We start from the raw sequence: 20,063 nt of genomic DNA on the forward strand, positions 1-20,063 counted from the left end.
TCTCAAAATATTGATAGTAAGGGGTAGTAAAATCCAATCAAAGTCAGGTGTCAGTCATTTTTTACGTGTTTTTTCATATAAATGTCTATAACTCCAAAACAAAATGAAATATTTTCACCAAACTTGACACACATATGTATGGGCTCACTACGAGGACACATAAAAAAATTGGTGGGATTGTGCCTCTTGGTGGCGCTATAATAAAACAAAACATGAAATTCCCATTGACTTCAATGCAGTATTACGGTTTAAAATGCTAATGCTATAATTTAAGAATGCACTAGTGTATCATTACAAAACTCGGTATGTGTCTTCCGCTCTATGTCCCGAAGATATTCAAAAAGTTTCGGGGCAGCGCCACCTTGTGGTCAAAAGTTGTAATAAAATGTACAAAAATGCTAATAACTTTTGATTAAATTAGCCTATTGTAATGAGACTGGTCATAATACATTCATTGGCTCATGCCGAGAAGATAGATACCAATTTTGCCATATTTTGCAAACATATCTGTGCTCCATCTTGTTATTTGTTAAAAATCTACTTTTTCAAACTCATCCTAGACCGTTTGTCCGATTTTCACCAAAATTGATCCGTATCGTCTTCAGACCATGCTGACAAATACTTATGGATTTCGGATTGATAGACAAAACAGTTTTCATATACCACTGCAACAGAGTTGAGCCATGATGCAAAAATTACTCTTGAGGCTGTATCTCTGCAATGCTTTGACATATTGACACCAAACTTTGCATGTGTCATTGTCATCTCAATCTGACTAAACCACATCAGTTTCGTAACAGTGACACCTATTGGTCGAAAGTGATAAACCATTAAACCATTATTATTGACTGTATTTAAAATTTGACTGCTATTTTGCCTAAAATCAACTTAATAGGTCCTTAATGGCTCATTGTTGCAGTTGGCTTGAGACTTCCAGCCATGCTGGCATGTCTTGTCTTCTTCTTTGCGCTTGGCCCCGATAATGGCTGCTTGCAGCTATATTTATTATTCTGCTTCTTCTTCTTCTTCTTCCGCCATAGGAGTCTCTGGCAGCCCATAGAACCGTATGGTAAAAAGTTGTGAAATTTGGCACACTCATAGAGGCCAGTCTGAGCTGTCACTATAGCAAATTTGGTGCCTCTAACTCAATCCCTCTAGCGCCACCACCTGTCCAAAGTTTCACTCATATTTATGCTTATAACTTTTGACCCCTAAGGGCTAGAAACAAAATTCTTTTTTTATCGGATTCCTTGGCTCAAGCCGATTCGATTTCACCCTATGATGTCATTTTCCGGTATGCAAATTTTCCCGCCATTTTGAATTTTCTGAAAAACCTACTTTTTCGAACTCCTCCTAGGCCGTTGCTCCGATTTTCACGAAAATTGAAACAGATCATCTTCAGAGCATGTTGACAAAAAGTTATGGAATTCAAGTTGATTCGTCCAATCGTTTTCAATAAACGCACAAACAAATTTTACGTGGAGGTTGCAAAAACACACTAAAGGCTATATCTCCGCAACGCTTTATCGTATTCAAACCAACCTTGGTACATGTCATCACAAGCATGACTTGAAGCAACATGCAGCGTTTCGGCGCAGCGCCACCTACCTGTCCGGAGATACGAAAAATGCCTATTTTGGCTTATAACTTCTGAACCGTTTATCCAAAAATCATAAAATTGGTCTCATTAGATTCAGGGCGTCATGCCGAGTCGACTGATATCCAATTTTACCATGTCGGCCATTTTGGATGTCGGCCATTTTGAATTATGTGCAAAAATGCTGTATTTTATGAACGCATGAACAGATTGTTATGAAACTTGGTATGGGTCATCACCACGATGCCCTGAAGTAGCCTGAGAAGTTTCGAAACAGCGCCACCTAGTGGAGAATTTTTTTTTTCAAACGCTTATAACTTTGGGTGTGGTTGACATATTTTGATGGGAGTGTGTTTTTTGGTCTCCTGAATCCTTGCCGACTCCAACGATACCAGACTTGCCAGGTTTCGGCATATGGTTTGCGCAGAGTTGTAATTTAGTGCTTAAAAAACATTTGCTGATATCTTCGAAACCGCTAGTCCGATCGAGACGAAACCAGCCTCAGAAGTTCGAAAACATAGGTCGATAGCTATACGCTAATGCCCAAATCTCAAAATATTGATAGTAAGGGGTAGTAAAATCCAATCAAAGTCAGGTGTCAGTCATTTTTTACGTGTTTTTTCATATAAATGTCTATAACTCCAAAACAAAATGAAATATTTTCACCAAACTTGACACACATATGTATGGGCTCACTACGAGGACACATAAAAAAATTGGTGGGATTGTGCCTCTTGGTGGCGCTATAATAAAACAAAACATGAAATTCCCATTGACTTCAATGCAGTATTACGGTTTAAAATGCTAATGCTATAATTTAAGAATGCACTAGTGTATCATTACAAAACTCGGTATGTGTCTTCCGCTCTATGTCCCGAAGATATTCAAAAAGTTTCGGGGCAGCGCCACCTTGTGGTCAAAAGTTGTAATAAAATGTACAAAAATGCTAATAACTTTTGATTAAATTAGCCTATTGTAATGAGACTGGTCATAATACATTCATTGGCTCATGCCGAGAAGATAGATACCAATTTTGCCATATTTTGCAAACATATCTGTGCTCCATCTTGTTATTTGTTAAAAATCTACTTTTTCAAACTCATCCTAGACCGTTTGTCCGATTTTCACCAAAATTGATCCGTATCGTCTTCAGACCATGCTGACAAATACTTATGGATTTCGGATTGATAGACAAAACAGTTTTCATATACCACTGCAACAGAGTTGAGCCATGATGCAAAAATTACTCTTGAGGCTGTATCTCTGCAATGCTTTGACATATTGACACCAAACTTTGCATGTGTCATTGTCATCTCAATCTGACTAAACCACATCAGTTTCGTAACAGTGACACCTATTGGCAGGGCTCTACATAACGCCCATTTTGGGCGCATTTACGCCTAAAAATTACTGCGTGCGACTGTGAAAAAATATTTAGGCGCACCGGTGCGAGTGACCCGACCGATTCTCATGAATGGATGTGTAATACAATCGAAATAAAAACTACAACACGGAGTGAATCAACACTGAGAAACTGATAGGCTACGTTTCCTACTTCAATCAACTGCTTTTCATGCCTTCAGTCAGCAGAAGTGCAAAAACATGTGCGACGGACTACACTTCAAACAACGATTGTTTACAAAGTGAAACGTGTGTGACGACGCAGCCATGTGCACTTTACCAGGCGCATCGCGCTGTTTATTTACAGCCAAATCAAAATGAACTGGAAATACCACATTTGGATTATCATAAACAAGATAAGAAATTAGCGGATGCTTGGGGCATAAATGCCATCAAACAATAATGTATTAATAATACATTTAAAAAGTCTTTGAGTTAATCTTTATCACTCATGCTGTTTAAAAAAAAATACTAAATGTATATAATGAGCAAGTATATCATGAAGATTTTTTCCAAACCGGGTTTTTGTCTTATTCTGAATCACTGTACACACAAAATAAATTATTCCCGCTGCGGATTAGCACAATATCTGCGTGACTCGTATTTTTTTTAAGGTCTATGGACTCACCACAAACAGAGAAAAGTAGATCCGGCTGCAATGTTCTTCCGCGAGGCGCATGCGGTTCTGTTTATGAAGCGCCTGAGCGCCAAAAGTTACGGCTTGCTATAGCTCCGAGTATTGGCATGATTGCATGTGTGATACTGATCTCGTACAAAAATCGAATAGACAAGTTGATATAGAGTAACAACGTTTTAGCCACAACACAAAGCCTCACCAGAACTGATTCACATCTCCAAGCGATTCGATTCAAATGAATCTTGTGTTTTGAACTATTGACTGAATGACTTGCCGCCACCTACTGGCGATTTCATTTTCATATTTATACTTTGCATGGACTTTTTATTTAAAATATTAAACTTTTAAAGTTTAATTTGTAAATATTTCTAAAGTCAAAAACTTATATGTAAAACATTCATACAACATTAACCCATGCATTAATGCATTAAATGCATAGGTGTTTGATTGTATGAAGTCCAGTTCTGCTTTGTGTGTGTGTGTGTGTGTGTGTGTGTGTGTGTGTGTGTGTGTGTGTGTGTGTGTGTGTGTGTGTGTGTGTGTGTGTGTGTGTGTGTGTGTGTGTGTGTGTGTGTGTGTGTAATTGTGCTGTACTCTCAGAAGTTAATGATATTATGTCAGAATTATGTTGAATTTAAGAAATTGACAGATTTAACACTTACATTTAATAAGATTAGAAAACATTGCTCTTATAATGGTAAAAATGACCCTGGACATTAAAAGGACAAATATCGTCCTGTAATGGGAAAGATATAATTGGAATGTGTTTGATGGATTAGAATGTGCTCCTAAATTTTTGACTGTGCTCCTAATTTTTTTTAATTAGGAGCACAAGTGCTCCTCAAGTAAAAAGTTAGCGTAGAGCCCTGATTGGTCGAAAGTGATAAACCATTAAACCATTATTATTGACTGTATTTAAAATTTGACTGCTATTTTGCCTAAAATCAACTTAATAGGTCCTTAATGGCTCATTGTTGCAGTTGGCTTGAGACTTCCAGCCATGCTGGCATGTCTTGTCTTCTTCTTTGCGCTTGGCCCCGATAATGGCTGCTTGCAGCTATATTTATTATTCTGCTTCTTCTTCTTCTTCTTCTTTTTCCGCCATAGGAGTCTCTGGCAGCCCATAGAACCGTATGGTAAAAAGTTGTGAAATTTGGCACACTCATAGAGGCCAGTCTGAGCTGTCACTATAGCAAATTTGGTGCCTCTAACTCAATCTCTCTAGCGCCACCACCTGTCCAAAGTTTCACTCATATTTATGCTTATAACTTTTGACCCCTAAGGGCTAGAAACAAAATTCTTTTTTCATCGGATTCCTTGGCTCAAGCCGATTCGATTTCACCCTATGATGTCATTTTCCGGTATGCAAATTTTCCCGCCATTTTGAATTTTCTGAAAAACCTACTTTTTCGAACTCCTCCTAGGCCGTTGCTCCGATTTTCATGAAAATTGAAACAGATCATCTTCATAGCATGCTGACAAAAAGTTATGGAATTTAAGTTGATTCGTCCAATCGTTTTCAATAAACGCACAAACAAATTTTACGTAGAGGTTGCAAAAACACACTAAAGGCTATATCTCCGCAACGCTTTATCGTATTCAAACCAAACTTGGTACATGTCATCACAAGCATGACCTGAAGCAACATGCAGCGTTTCGGCGCAGCGCCACCTACTGGTCCGGAGATACGAAAAATGCATATTTTGGCTTATAACTTCTGAACCGTTTATCCAAAAATCATAAAATTGGTCTCATTAGATTCAGGGCGTCATGCCGAGTCGACTGATATCCAATTTTACCATGTCGGCCATTTTGGATGTCGGCCATTTTGAATTATGTGCAAAAATGCTGTATTTTATGAACGCATGAACGGATTGTTACGAAACTTGGTATGGGTCATCACCACGATGCCCTGAAGTAGCCTGAGAAGTTTCGAAACAGCGCCACCTAGTGGATAATTCTTTTTTTTCAAACGCTTATAACTTTGGGTGTGAGTGAAAAATTTTGATGGGAGTAGCTTTTTTGGGCTCCTGAATCCTTGCCGAGTCCAACGATACAAGACATGCCCAGTTTCGGCATATGGTTTGCGCAGCGTTGTAATTTAGCGCTTAAAAAACATTTGCTGATATCTTCAAAACCGCTAGTCCGATCGAGACGAAACCAGCCTCAGAAGTTCGGAAACATAGGTCGATAGCTATACGCTAATGCCCAAATGTCAAAATATTGATAGTAAGGGGTAGTAAAATCCAATCAAAGTCAGGTGTCAGTCATTTTTTACGTGTTTTTTCATATAAATGTCTATAACTCCAAAACAAAATGAAATATTTTCACCAAACTTGACACACATATGTATGGGCTCACTACGAGGACACATAAAAAAATTGGTGGGATTGTGCCTCTTGGTGGCGCTATAATAAAACAAAACATGAAATTCCCATTGACTTCAATGCAGTATTACGGTTTAAAATGCTAATGCTATAATTTAAGAATGCACTAGTGTATCATTACAAAACTCGGTATGTGTCTTCCGCTCTATGTCCCGAAGATATTCAAAAAGTTTCGGGGCAGCGCCACCTTGTGGTCAAAAGTTGTAATAAAATGTACAAAAATGCTAATAACTTTTGATGAAATTAGCCTATTGTAATGAGACTGGTCATAATACATTCATTGGCTCATGCCGAGAAGATAGATACCAATTTTGCCATATTTTGCAAACATATCTGTGCTCCATCTTGTTATTTGTTAAAAATCTACTTTTTCAAACTCATCCTAGACCGTTTGTCCGATTTTCACCAAAATTGATCCGTATCGTCTTCAGACCATGCTGACAAATAGTTATGGATTTCGGATTGATAGACAAAACAGTTTTCATATACCACTGCAACAGAGTTGAGCCATGATGCAAAAATTACTCTTGAGGCTGTATCTCTGCAATGCTTTGACATATTGACACCAAACTTTGCATGTGTCATTGTCATCTCAATCTGACTAAACCACATCAGTTTCGTAACAGTGACACCTATTGGTCGAAAGTGATAAACCATTAAACCATTATTATTGACTGTATTTAAAATTTGACTGCTATTTTGCCTAAAATCAACTTAATAGGTCCTTAATGGCTCATTGTTGCAGTTGGCTTGAGACTTCCAGCCATGCTGGCATGTCTTGTCTTCTTCTTTGCGCTTGGCCCCGATAATGGCTGCTTGTTATTATTATTATTATTATTATTATTATTATTATTATTATTATTATTATTATTATTATTATTATTATTTATAGTTAAATCACATTTATTTATCTTGTTAAATTGGCTGGCTTTTCTGAAACATTTTAAAGTTGTTGGTGGAAATGACTTTGTACCTCTATGACGTGTATATTTGAGATAAATTGAAAGGTTTTTTTCTCCTTCATGTTCATCTTTGAAAAGATCAGAAATATCATGCTAAACACTTTGGAATTAACTGGTCTACTGGGAGTTTTTTATTGTAGGGTGACAGAGTTTATTTTTTACAAATGAAGGCAGGTTTGAGGGGCAAGGTTAGCTTCACATTATCTAGATTTAAATATCTTTTGAAATCTCTTGCCTGTGATGTGAAAATCAGGCAAGGACAGCCTTGCATAGGTCATTCTCATCAGCCCAGAGCTTTATTAAAACTTAAGACATGGTCTCATAATATTTTAAAAGCAGATGTAAACAGCCGATGTGAAATGATTAGTCGTAACTGTCTATATATATGCAGAGCTATATTCTCTGAATATAGTTCGTCAGATTTGTCCAGAGAAATATATGGAAAAATTCCACAGCAAAGATGCATACTGGAGATGTGTCAAAAGCTGACCTTATTCAAAATACATGAATAATGACTTCAAAACCAATAACAAATTCTACCAGATAGTGCAATGACTGGTTATCCAGCAAAAACAGTATAGAGATATTTTTACTGAACATATTTAACATTTTAGTGTAGTGTTGTGAAGTCAATTTGACAAAAGTGTTAACTTTGTTTATGCTATTTCATGCAGTCTGACTTATTTACACTGTTAAAGAAAGAGATGGATTCCCACCCCCCCACCCCCCCCACCCCAAAAAAAAAAAAAAAAACGTTTTTTTTTTTCCTTCAGAGTATGGCCCTTTATGATGGTGTGTGTGTGTGTGTGTGTGTGTGTGTGTGTGTGTGTGTGCTTGTGGGTCTTTAGTTCCGCCCATTACACACATACACGAGTTCAGCTGTTTTCAGAAAGAATCGGTACAACAGCTTATCTCTCTTTTATAAATATGATAAACTAAAGACTTCAAAGATTTGAAGGATGCAGTGCTACTAGGTGCCAAAGCCATAACCATGTTTTGAACATTGGGGGGACCAATTTTTTTTATTTTGTTTTTTTAATAACATACATAAAGAAACGAAACAGTGAATGAAATTCTAGGTCTCATTCTAGTTTTCCTTTAGGGACAATTTGCAAACAATATTTGCATTAATTGAGTCAAATATAATTAGTTTATAGTACATTTAATTATTAAATAAATAGATAGATCTGTTGTTGATATTTGTGTTAGTGTATATATAAATACAATGTATTTATATACACTCTCTCTCATATCTATATATATATATCTATATATATCTATATATATATATATATATATATATATATATATATATATATATATATATATATATATATATATATATTAAAATAGCATGCATAGTTATACTCTCAATTTAATTTACAGAGCAAGCTACAGAAGACAATTAGTGTGTGTTGCACTCACAACAAGATGCGCAACAGGGGGCGTGGCATCAGGGTTTAAAAGCGGTTTACTGCTGAGCCGCGGGAATTTCTTGCTTTTCAACTGCGGTAAGAAAAAATCCATACCGTCCCAGCCCTACTTATTGGCCGGGGGAAAAAAAATCACAATGCAGAAAAGACCTGATTGTGCTATTATGCATTACATTCAGCCATAGAGCATTGCAATGGTTAGCATTATCTTGGTCTAGGAGCTAACATCAAACCTAGCCTGTCCTAACACTAAAAGACGGTACCAAAATCTAGCGCAGCAGCTCGTTAACTCTCGTCTAATTGCTTGTTAATTAAAAAACAAACAAAAAAAAAACATTCTTTTTTCATTGGAAAACTAACAGCCGCCTGTTATTCTTATTCCGGGTTGTTGAGAAGCATCGCAAAATCTCTAATTATTCAAATGCAAGACGAAAGATATGATTTGAGTTTTTGAGTGACAGTAGAAGGGTGGGTTTTAACATACTACAATTTGGGGGACACTAATTCTAATTTCGAAAAATATATATCTAGGATGGATAGTATGTGAATTGGGACACAGCATGAGTGTTTCTATAGCAACCGGAGCTTCTAACAACAGCTGCAGTGATGCAATGACTTTACCAATAGCATATTGGCTCTGTTATTTAGAAGGTAAAACTTATTCCACAATATAGTGTGTTGCACTTTCTCCCATTCATAATAAGTGCACCATCTTTGTATATTTAAAGTCGTTAGTAATATTTAAAGTCTTGTCTTTAAAGAGCTGTTTGAGAGGTCCCCCAATGCAGACCTCTAGGCAACTGTTGCTTAGTGACCTTATAGTTTGATGAGGGCAGCAGGAGCAAAGCATCTAGCGTCTTTTCTCCTGAGACAAGCCGTTCCATGATGTCGTCCCACACATCCACTCACAGTCACACATCCCACTGAAAGCAGCGGAAATCCTTTCAGATCAGCCCACAAGTGTTGCATCAGTATCTCAACCCTCATTTAGATTTTACAGGGGAACTTCCAGATAACATAAAACCCGTCACTATGGAGGGTTTGTTTTGAAAGTTTGATAATTGTTACATACTGTATATAGTGCTCAGAGATGCATTTTGGCTGAGAGTATCTTATAATCTAGATGAAATCAAAATTGATTCCATTTACTTTCTATAAATGTTTCTGATCCTATTGTGATCCTTCATTGTTACACGTGAAACCAAAGAAGAAAAAAAAAACAAAGTTTTGTATTCTGCATCTGAAACTGTCTGATAATAGTGATGAGGTTGGTTAGCAACATGTGGACGCCATGCTTGTATAGAAAACTTATATAAACCTTTTCTATCTGTGCATTTGTCTATATATTGTTAATAATTTGATTTATGGGTTATTTTCAGGACCAGAAGTACGAAGGAGTTTCCCCGACACATACGCTGACCAGGTTTGCGCTTCATTACTCTCTCTCTCTCTCTCTCTCTCTCTCTCTCTCTCTCTCTCTCTCTCTCTCTCTCTCTCTCTCTCTCTCTCTCTCTCTCTCTCTCTCTCTCTCTCTCTCTCTCTCTCTCTCTCTCTCTCTCTCTCTCTCTCTCTCTCTCTCTCTCTCTCCTTTCTCTGGGGATGTTGGGGTGGGGATCTCATAATTGCTGTTCACCTCAGTGATAATGCAATGAGCACCTGTTCTGGCAGATGGACTTTAAACCACTAGAGAGTGTGTAATTCTCTAAGAGGGTCCACGTTACCAAACACCGTCTTTATACAGTTTTACCAAACTTACCTAAGATTCAGACTCAGGCTTACAAAGAGGAAATTAAAGAAAATATGCGTTTGGTGGATCCAAGATCTGCTTACTCCATACTTAACAGTGAATGACACATTATATGGGGAAGTAGCAAGCAAATGCATGATGCAAATGTTTAAATACTCTGTACCCGAGAGTGCTCTGAAGTTGATGACCGTCAGCAACCGTTGATATCTTCTTAACGCTCTTATCTGTGTTGAGCAGTTTTTTGTACCTGGATCACGTGAAAAAATCAGCAGCATTAACTAGACTAACATGTTACTTTTATGTGCTAACTTTTATTTTGTCATTTGAATTAAACATCTTAACAAAAACGTATTGAAAAAATATATTGTTCATAATTATAATTGTTATTTTCTAATAATAAATAATTGTATTAATAAATGTATACTTGTGCACAACCACATCACATGCGAAAGAAGTATCTTCTGTTCACCAAGTATACATTTATTACATTATTACAACATATATATTTTTATATAATTCCTGTGATCAAAGCTGAATTTTTAGCATCATTACTCCAGTCTTTAATCTAATATGAAGATCAATATGATGATTTGATTTCTTATTTAATCTTCATTAATGTTCTTCGTCGTTATTATTATCAGTGCTGAAAACTGTTCAGTTTACTTCAGTTTAATATTTTAGTGGAAACAGTGATGGAGTTTTTGATGAATAGAAAGAACTTCATTTGTTTAAAATATACATCTTTTGTAATGTTATAAATATGCGTCCTTGCAGAATAAAAGTATAGCTTTCTTTTGAACAGTAGTTATATAAATAAATACAAATTATACTGTATTACATTTTTAAAATTAACTGGTGAGTGATGTCTTAAAAAAAATTAAGATTGGGGGAATCAAGGATTCTATAATGCATTAAATAGGGATTGAGAAGCAATTTTGGACAGAGAAATTGGTTTGTAACATTAATGATGCTTTGTCATGACGATATCACCTACTAAAGCTGGCATGTGCGTATAACTGGAAGTGTGTACCAGTTGTTTGTAATTTCCCAGCGTCTTAGTGCACACACAGACAGACGCAGCTTTACTCACCCTGATTGTTGGGTCCAGTGGTCCCTGAGGACGATCTGGGTGTCGGTACCCAGCGGTGAAGCTTTGTAATCTGGGCTGTGTCACCTCCCTCTCCTCTGTCTTGCTATTGTTCCAGGGATAATCCCTAACTCCTGACACAGATGAGGGCACGAAAACACACACACTCACGTACACACACCCCTGGGGGCTCAAGTCCATATGGAGAGGTACCGGAGCGACCGCTCGTACACGAGGGTTTAGATACTATGGTAGTTCAACACACATTGTCACCTGTACATGTTGGCCTTTTGTGTGAATGAAGTTAATAATTAGGTTTCAGTGTACAGTACCAATCAAATGTTTGGCATAGTTATGATTAATAATTTTTTTTTTAAAGAAGTTAGGTAGAAGGTATTTATTTGATCAAAAACGCAGTAAAAACAGTACTTTGTGAAATATTATTAGTTTAAAACAACTGTTTTATTCCTGTGACCCAAAGCCGAATTTTCAGCATAATTCCTCCAGTCTTCCTTGTCACGTGATCCTTCAGAAATCATTCTAATATGCTGATTTGATGCTCAAGAAACATTTTTTTTAAATTATTATTAATTGTTTAAAAAAGTTTTGCTGCTTCATATACTGTGATTTACTAAAATTCAACATTTTTGGGTAAGATTTAAGACAATAAATGTATTTACTTTTATTTATAATGTTACAAAAGATTTCCTTTTCAAATAAATGCTGTTATATTCATCGAAGAATTATTATTTTTTTTTAATGATTTTTCTTTTTTTCTTTTTTAAGAAGCATTATCAATAATTGACCACCAATAATAATTGATAATTCACAGCCAAATCTGCATATTAGAAGTGTGACAGGGAAGACTGGAGTAACGATGCTAAAAATACAGCTTTACACCACAGGAATAAATTACATTTGACAATATATTCAAATAGAAAATAGTCATTTTAAATTGTAATAATATTTCACAATATTAACTTTTGGCTGGTAGTGTATAAATTCTTTCTTTCTCTCAATCTGTTTTCAGGAAACGCTACAGACTATCCCAAAGTTTTGTTTCCCCTTCAATATGGACAGGTAATGTTACATGCAATGTTTAATCTGTTTAGTTATTGAGGAACGGCATTTTTACAGTCTCGTATGAAATGCCTCCAGCATTGGCTGTGTTGGACTAATTCCAGCCCCTCTTGAACCTTGATGCGCTGTACTTTTGTTTTTCAGTATGACAGTGGGCCAGGTGGGGCAGAACTTTACCTTTGTTCTAACGGATATCGAGAGTAAACAGCGCTTTGGTTTCTGTCGCCTCTCATCAGGAGCTCACAGCTGCCACTGCATCCTCAGGTACAAATTGTTGTTTTTTTAGAGTACGAGTTAATTTTCATTTAAAAGAAAAACATTTGTCATCCACCTCCTGCAGATCAAGTTAATCTAACTGTAGTCTATCTGTCTCTGTTCAGCTACCTGCCCTGGTTTGAGGTGTTTTACAAGCTGTTGAATATCCTGGCAGACTACACAACCAAAGGACAGGTCAGTGGAGCATGTATGACAACACTCATATGTCTGTGTCGTATACACACATTGAGAATTATATATTTAATTAGCCATGTAAATCAGGATTTCTCACTGATACTCCTACTTTACATTAATGCTTTAATTACAGTTACCTTGAAATACTTAAAGGGATAGTTCACTTTAAAATGAAAATTCTGTCATCCTTTACTCACCCTCAAGTTGTTTCTAACCTGTATGAATTTCTTTCTTCAGCTGAACACAAGGGAAGATTTTTTGAAGAATGTCAGTAACCAATCAGTTAACTGGAGCCATTGACTTCCATAGTAGAAAAACAAAAATACTATGTAAGTCAACGGCTCCAGTTAACTGTTTGGTTACTGACATTCTTAGTTTTACTCAGATGTACTTTTAATAAGTTTGGGGTCAGTCAAATTTTGTTAAAATGAATGTAGGCTTGTATTCAGTAAGGAAACATTAAATTGATCAAAAGTGACAGTAAAGTCATTTATAATATTACAAGATTTTTATTATAAAATATAAGACACTTGAGTCTATGACGACCGGTTTAGGAGTTATGAGCCCTTTTGCGCTTTTGATCGCTGTAGCGCCAGCTATTGGCCAATCAGGGTCATACTCTGTCAACTTCTCCTCGATTTTGTGCTTGAACCCCTAATAAATGCTGCACTTTTGCTCTTTCTGTTCATCAAATATTTCTCAAATTTGACATGGTTTCTACAAAAATATTAAGCAGCACAACTCTTTTCAACATTGATAATAATAATAAATGTTTTATGAGCAGCAAATCAGGATATTAAAATGATTTCTGAAGGATCATGTGAAAAAATCATGTGTCATGTGAAAAAAAAAATCTTACTGACCTCAAACTGATAGTGTAAATGATTTCTGAGGAAATGTTTTTAGCTCTTTTGACCCCAGAAGTGTAGCAAAGTCACACATATAACCAATGTAGCAATGCTAAGTTAAAGTGATTCAACATCTTATAATTTTTATAGCAAAAATTTGCATGTGGGACCTGCTGTTTATAATCGGTGTGTCTTTGTGTTATAGGACAGTCAATGGAGAGAGTTGTTAGAGTCTCTACATGCGTTAACCGTTCCTGATCCTGGAGTGCCTGTGCATTTGAGTGTGGTAATATACAGTACAATACACAGTCTTCTCGGGCTCTAAAATCTGCACTTGACCTGATCGACCCAAATCACTTTCTACTCAAACCGACGTGCATAAATGCATTTAAAAAAAGAAAAATTAAATGAATAAATGAATTAAATTCTGATTAAATGAATAAATAAAAAAATAAATGTAGAAAGCAGCTATGTCTGCACACAGTCTGCCAGTGGCAGAAATGACATACAAAAAACAGCATGGCAGGTGTAGATTTAAAAGTTATGCTCATCTTCTTACCTTATTTATAAATGAAATTCGCTGTCTAATCCTTCTTCGGAACATTTACATTTGCCACGTTTTTTTTAACCCATGTTGCCAGACCACTTATCCTATAGCCTTTGTGTAGATCTGTGTCAAAAATGTAGGAAAATGTTTTCCATGAATTTTTCACAAAATGTTGAAAATATACAGTTATAGTTTATTTTTTGTTCATTTTATTTGGTTCATTAGTTTGTTCCCAACCAATGTTAGGTGTAACTAGCTACTAAGTAATAACTTTTCCCTTTTCCATTATTTGTTTTGTTTGGTTTTGTAATGTAATTACAGTTACTTCTGATGTAATTTAACTAAATACTGTTTAAAGGCGGAATTAACATAAAAATGTAAAGTCTGACTTTAAAATGCAAATTTTTAAGTATCCTTCTCACATACAATACTTACTGTAATTACTGGTCAGGTAATACGAATAATTGATGTAGTTTCATATTATTTATTTGGATGAATTAAAAGAGCAATTTCATGTCTATCCTTGATCACTTCATTAGCCGAGGTTGATATAGGATTTTGTTTAGAAGTAAATGTATATCTTTTGGAGAGAGTAATTTATACAGGAATCTAACTACACAATTGAAGATAGTGACTTGCACAACACTGGTTCCAACTGCATTTGGGCTGCGTTTACATTGCAAGGCTTAAAGGGTTAGTTCAGCCAAAAATGAAATTTGTGTCATTATTTACTCACCCTAATTTCATTTCACACCCGTAAGACCTCCGTTCATCTTCGGAACACAGTTTAAGATCTTTTATATTTAGTACAAGAGCATATGCAAGTGTATGCACACTATACTGTCCATGTCCAGAAAGGGAATAAAAACATCATCAAAGTAGTCCATATGTGACATCAGTTGGTTAATTAGAACAGGGGTCTCCTATCTCGGTCCTGGTCGCTGTTTAGCGCGTTCAAATCTTTATCTGAGGTTTGAAAACAAACAGGGAAGAGAAGACAATGCTGAATAAAGTCATAGCTTTTTATATTTTTGGACCAAAATGTATTTTCGATGCTTCAAGAGATTCTAATTAACTAACTGATGTCTCATATGGACTACTTTGATGATGTTTTTATTCCCTTTCTGGACATGGACAGTATAGTGTGCATACACTTGCACATGCTCTCGGATTAAATATAAAAGATCTTAAACTGTGTTCCGAAGATGAACGGAGGTCTTACGGGTGTGAAACGACTTCAGGGTGAGTCATTAATGAAATAAATTTCATTTTTGGGTGAACTAACCCTTTAATGCACAGATCTAATCTTTTGACCATAACCAATTTTTTCCAGTTTGCATTAACTTAAGACATGACTGGTATCCCGTTTCTGTGTTACATTAATCCCCTCCCAAAATGATTTTGTTGCTGATCGCTTTACTATGGACATGGTTAAAGCCTCAGGTTTTAAATAGCCATGCTATTAAAAGGGTAGTTCACCCAAAATTTTTAATTGTCATTACTTGCTCACCCTCAAGTTGTTCCATACATTTCTTCTGTTGGACACAATCAAATATATTTTAAAGAACAGGACAGTTGATGGTAGCTATTGACTGGTTACCAACATTCTTTAAAATATCTTCCTTTGTGTTCAGCAAAAGAAAGAAACACATACAGGTTTGGAACAACTTGAGGGTGAGTAAATGATAACAGAATTTTCATTTTTGGGTCAACTGTCCCTGTAAAATTATTAAATTCATATCGTGTGGCACCAGAATTGCTTGCCAGAATGGATAATTTAAATGCTGTCGTGGATGTTTGTGGCACAACCAGAAAATAGCAGTAATTTTCTTTTATTTGATCTACGGTTCATTTAGATCTAGAATTTTGAAGGGAAAAATAGTTCAGGCTATTCATTCAGGCTATTTGAATGAATTTGAATAAATAACAGAGAGGGAGAGAGATGTGAGTATGGCCTGTGTTTGTACAGCATCTCTATATATTAGGGAAGCTGTGAGTTTAATAATTTAAACAGCTAAATTATTAACTCATTGTTAAGAAATATAATGTAGCTTTTAGTAGCAAAGCAGTTTTATTTATATTATTCACAGGCCAAAGGATGAAAACAAGTTGCTCTACTCCTGAATGTTTCTGTGTGTGCATTGCAATCTCTTACAGTATATAATGTCTGCTTACAATAGAAAGCTTTGTGGACAAACGTGTCGCTCTCACCTTGTGGTGTCTTGGAAGCTCATGTGTAAACACAAAAATCTGCAGCAGATCCGATTGTTTTCGCATCCCTTCTGAGCCAAATCAAATGTGTTTTTAAAATAAGATACATATCCGATACCTGGACATCTGACCGGATGACATCGAACATGTCTTAACATAAATCTGATCCTAAAATGTGGTTTTCTGTGATTCTGTTTCCATTTGGTCGAGCACTTCCAAGTAGATAAACCCCTCAAATGCCTAATGTTTCACCTCAAATCACTAGGAAAATTATAGTTATGTTAATATTCAGTAGCATATCTCCACACACATACTCTTGGATGGCTAGATTATTGTAAATTTCAGACCCGAACTTACTCAGGTCAGACCTCAGGTTTTCTGATTTAAGAGGACCCGTGAAGACCTCTGATATACAGAAATACACATACATGATGTTCATATTAGAATATTTTGTATAATAATTGTATAAAGCTAATTACTTTTCTCTCTCTCCCTCTCTAGCATTTGTTTTTCACAGTGCCTGATCCTAGAGAATTACCCAGTATACCTGAAAATGTAAGTCTTGTAACCTTCACCCTATTAGTCACAATGCAGAAATTACAGATTTATACAATAGTTAATATATAGTTATTCGGACAATACCCATTTAAAGGGGTCATGAACTGGCTTTTTTTATTTTTGTATACTGTTGTCTGAGGTCAGCTTATGACGTTCACATGGCTTTTACATTCAACAACATCATAATGAATAAGTAATAGGCTATTTTCTACCCTGGTTTTTAGCCTCTCTCATGGAAAGCTCGTTTTTATGGCCGAATTGGAGACTTGGAAGTAAACGCTGACTGCTTTGCTTGTATAACAGTTTTGCATATTATAATGATCTTCGGCTCCCCCATCAGTACATGTGGGAATTGTTTTGAAAAACGTGTAAAAATGATTCGTCCACAGGGCTAGCAAAATTTCTTTATCAAACAAACACAATGATTTTTTTCTCATCCACCCACAATTAATTGGAATGTTATTTTTTATTACTTGGCCTGCCCGATTGGTGGATATAACCGCAAACCAACTATGCATCACTAACAAGCCAAGTACATGCATAAGCAAAACTTCACTGCAGACAAATCAGCATGTTCAGAAGTTCCACAATTGTATTTTTCCAAGTCGAGAGTGAACAACGCACACCAAGAAAGAAATGTTATTTCACTATTTAAGATATATATATTAAGCCCATCTGCAGGCCAGTGATACATTTTGCGAGCCCGAATGGAAAACACATTAACGTTAGCCCCGGGACATCGCACTTTGCGAACCTGATCCCGGATCGCAGGACAATGAACCAACAGCACCTCAAAAAAAGGATAAAGGATACTCCAGCCTGTGATAGCGTGGTTTGTTGTTTAGTCAAACACATACACATAATCAATAGATATCAAACGATCTGCAACAATGCAATACTATTACACATAACATATTTTTTTGCACCATTCCTGTCAGATCCAATATAGAAAGCATAGCATTGTTTTTGATCTCATTCCGTCTGAAAATCCAGTCTCTTATTTACAAACGAATCCACGGTGAAATGAAGCGAACAAATGCAATGTCTTCCCCACGTGAGCTGGAACTTCATTAAAAATCAAACTGCATTTAAAAGTTAAATTGCATTTCTAATATTGGAATCTGAAGGAGGCTTATGCAGCAACTGTGTTCTTCCACAAACAGGAACTGCACACTATCTTTTAATCTTCAATAGCATGTTTATTGCTTGGAAGTTCGCTCTGATTTAGCTTCACATATACCTATGTTATTTATGTAACGTCATGTGCGAGTCGGTGGGAGGGCTACAGAATTAGGCGTTCTTCTTCTGTTGAGGTGGCGTTTCACTGCTCTCTGACGTCACAGGGAAGCAAATTTAAAGATTGATCGTTTGCTGGGCCTGGTGTTTAAAAGCTTTTCTTTGACTAATAAGGAAGTTTCAGCTCTGAAACTTACAGGATATTCTTATCTTACCATGACCTTTTATACATCAAAAGCTCAAGAGAAAGTTGATTTTTCAATTCATCACCCCTTTAAAACTTCAAAGATCGTTTGTGAAAATGACTAGTTGTCATTAAGCCATAATACTTTGGAACTCATGCAAAATGTTTTAACTGCTCTGATTTTGTTATTCTTTTTCTTTATTTGCAGAGAAATCTGACCGAGTATTTCGTAGCAGTGGATGTGAATAACATGCTCCATCTGTACGCTAGCATGCTGTACGAAAGACGAATCCTCATTAGCTGCAGCAAGCTGAGCACTGTAAGCAACATCTCTACCGCAGTCTCTCGCTTTCATTGTTCGCTTCTTTACTTGTTTTAGGGGTATTAACAACCCCCCCACCTCTCTCTCTCTCTCTCTCTCTCTCTCTCTCTCTCTCTCTCTCTCTCTCTCTCTCTCTCTCTCTCTCTCTCTCAGTTAACCGCATGTGTTCATGGCGCAGCAGCCATGTTATATCCCATGTACTGGCAGCATGTTTACATTCCAGTCCTGCCACAGCATTTAATAGACTACTGCTGGTGAGTACACACACACATTTATACATCTATACTTGTGAAGAACCTACCGTATCTATTGTTTTTACTTCACTTCAATTTTTTATATCTTAATTAAGTCATTATTTGGCCCAGTTTATTAACTTTTTTTTTTCTAGTGACACTGTCTTTACAAGATGTAGTTTAAATTTTTTTTTTTTAATTAACAATATTTAAGATTAAAATGTTTTAATTCTAAAACAAATTAACAATATAAAAGGAGTAGGTAAGAGTTTTTGATTTTGAAAGAAGTCTCTTATGCTCATCAAGGCTGCATTTATTTGATTAAAAAAAAAATCAGTAAAACTGTTTAAAATAATACATTAAAAAAGCATATAACAAAAGCTCTGCGAAATCAATGCATCATCAAACTATGCATTTATTTAGAATAAGCGACCTCTCGTGAAAAATTAAATATTGTGGTTTTAATGTTTTTGTAGAAATCTTTGATAAGAAATTATATGAAATTAGAAATACGTGTTTGTATATAATTATACATCTTAAAAAGCATAAGGTATACTTATTTGTGGTGTGTTTTCTTTGTTAGCGCTCCAATGCCGTACCTCATCGGAGTGCATTCCAGTCTAATGGAGGTGACTGATTGCTTTCTTTTATTTGACCTTAACCGCATTATCAGATTTTCCCATGTTGCAGTTACTGGTTATAGCATAGCTAAATTCTAGTCTGTATTTAGAACGTTTTGTGTGTATCTGTGTTTGTTGTAACAGAGGGTGCGAGGTATGGCTATAGATGATGTGGTACTTCTCAATGTAGACACAAACACTCTTGAAACACCGTTTGATGACCTGCAAAGCCTTCCCAATGATGTGGTAAGTAAATAAGCATAAGCAGATCTCCACAAAGGCTTCAGTTAGTTTAAAAATCAGTGTTGCAAATTAGCTTTAGCTACAAGATCTATTATGCATGCATTGGGTGGCTGTTGTCCCAGTTTTATCTATGTTTATTGTATCTGTCCCTATACAAATAAAACATTAAATAAATGTATAAAAAGTCTGATCACTTTTGTGCCATAGTGTTTATTTTTATATGACAAGATGATCTGATATAGAACTATAGGTACTTTACTAGAAGGTTTCATTTGTTAAC

The 20,063-nt window shown here is 35.9% G+C and overlaps 1 protein-coding gene across 4 annotated transcripts in view; it reads left to right on the top strand.

Annotated features, from left to right (window-relative positions):
* The window catches only part of dennd1a (DENN/MADD domain containing 1A), a 41,865-nt gene that overhangs the window by 8,242 nt on the left and 13,560 nt on the right, over positions 1 to 20,063 (top strand). For all 4 annotated transcript variants that reach the window (XM_067424482.1, XM_067424484.1, XM_067424483.1 and 1 more), the window contains exons 3-12: positions 9,797 to 9,840; positions 12,282 to 12,331; positions 12,476 to 12,595; positions 12,712 to 12,781; positions 13,835 to 13,915; positions 16,889 to 16,942; positions 18,574 to 18,684; positions 18,841 to 18,941; positions 19,504 to 19,549; positions 19,685 to 19,786. In XM_067424482.1, the coding sequence (XP_067280583.1) occupies positions 9,797 to 9,840; positions 12,282 to 12,331; positions 12,476 to 12,595; positions 12,712 to 12,781; positions 13,835 to 13,915; positions 16,889 to 16,942; positions 18,574 to 18,684; positions 18,841 to 18,941; positions 19,504 to 19,549; positions 19,685 to 19,786 (779 nt within the window). The remainder of the gene's footprint in view (positions 1 to 9,796; positions 9,841 to 12,281; positions 12,332 to 12,475; positions 12,596 to 12,711; positions 12,782 to 13,834; positions 13,916 to 16,888; positions 16,943 to 18,573; positions 18,685 to 18,840; positions 18,942 to 19,503; positions 19,550 to 19,684; positions 19,787 to 20,063) is intronic.

Source organism: Pseudorasbora parva, chromosome 18, assembly GCF_024679245.1.
Source record: "Pseudorasbora parva isolate DD20220531a chromosome 18, ASM2467924v1, whole genome shotgun sequence".
Classification (NCBI taxonomy): domain Eukaryota; kingdom Metazoa; phylum Chordata; class Actinopteri; order Cypriniformes; family Gobionidae; genus Pseudorasbora; species Pseudorasbora parva.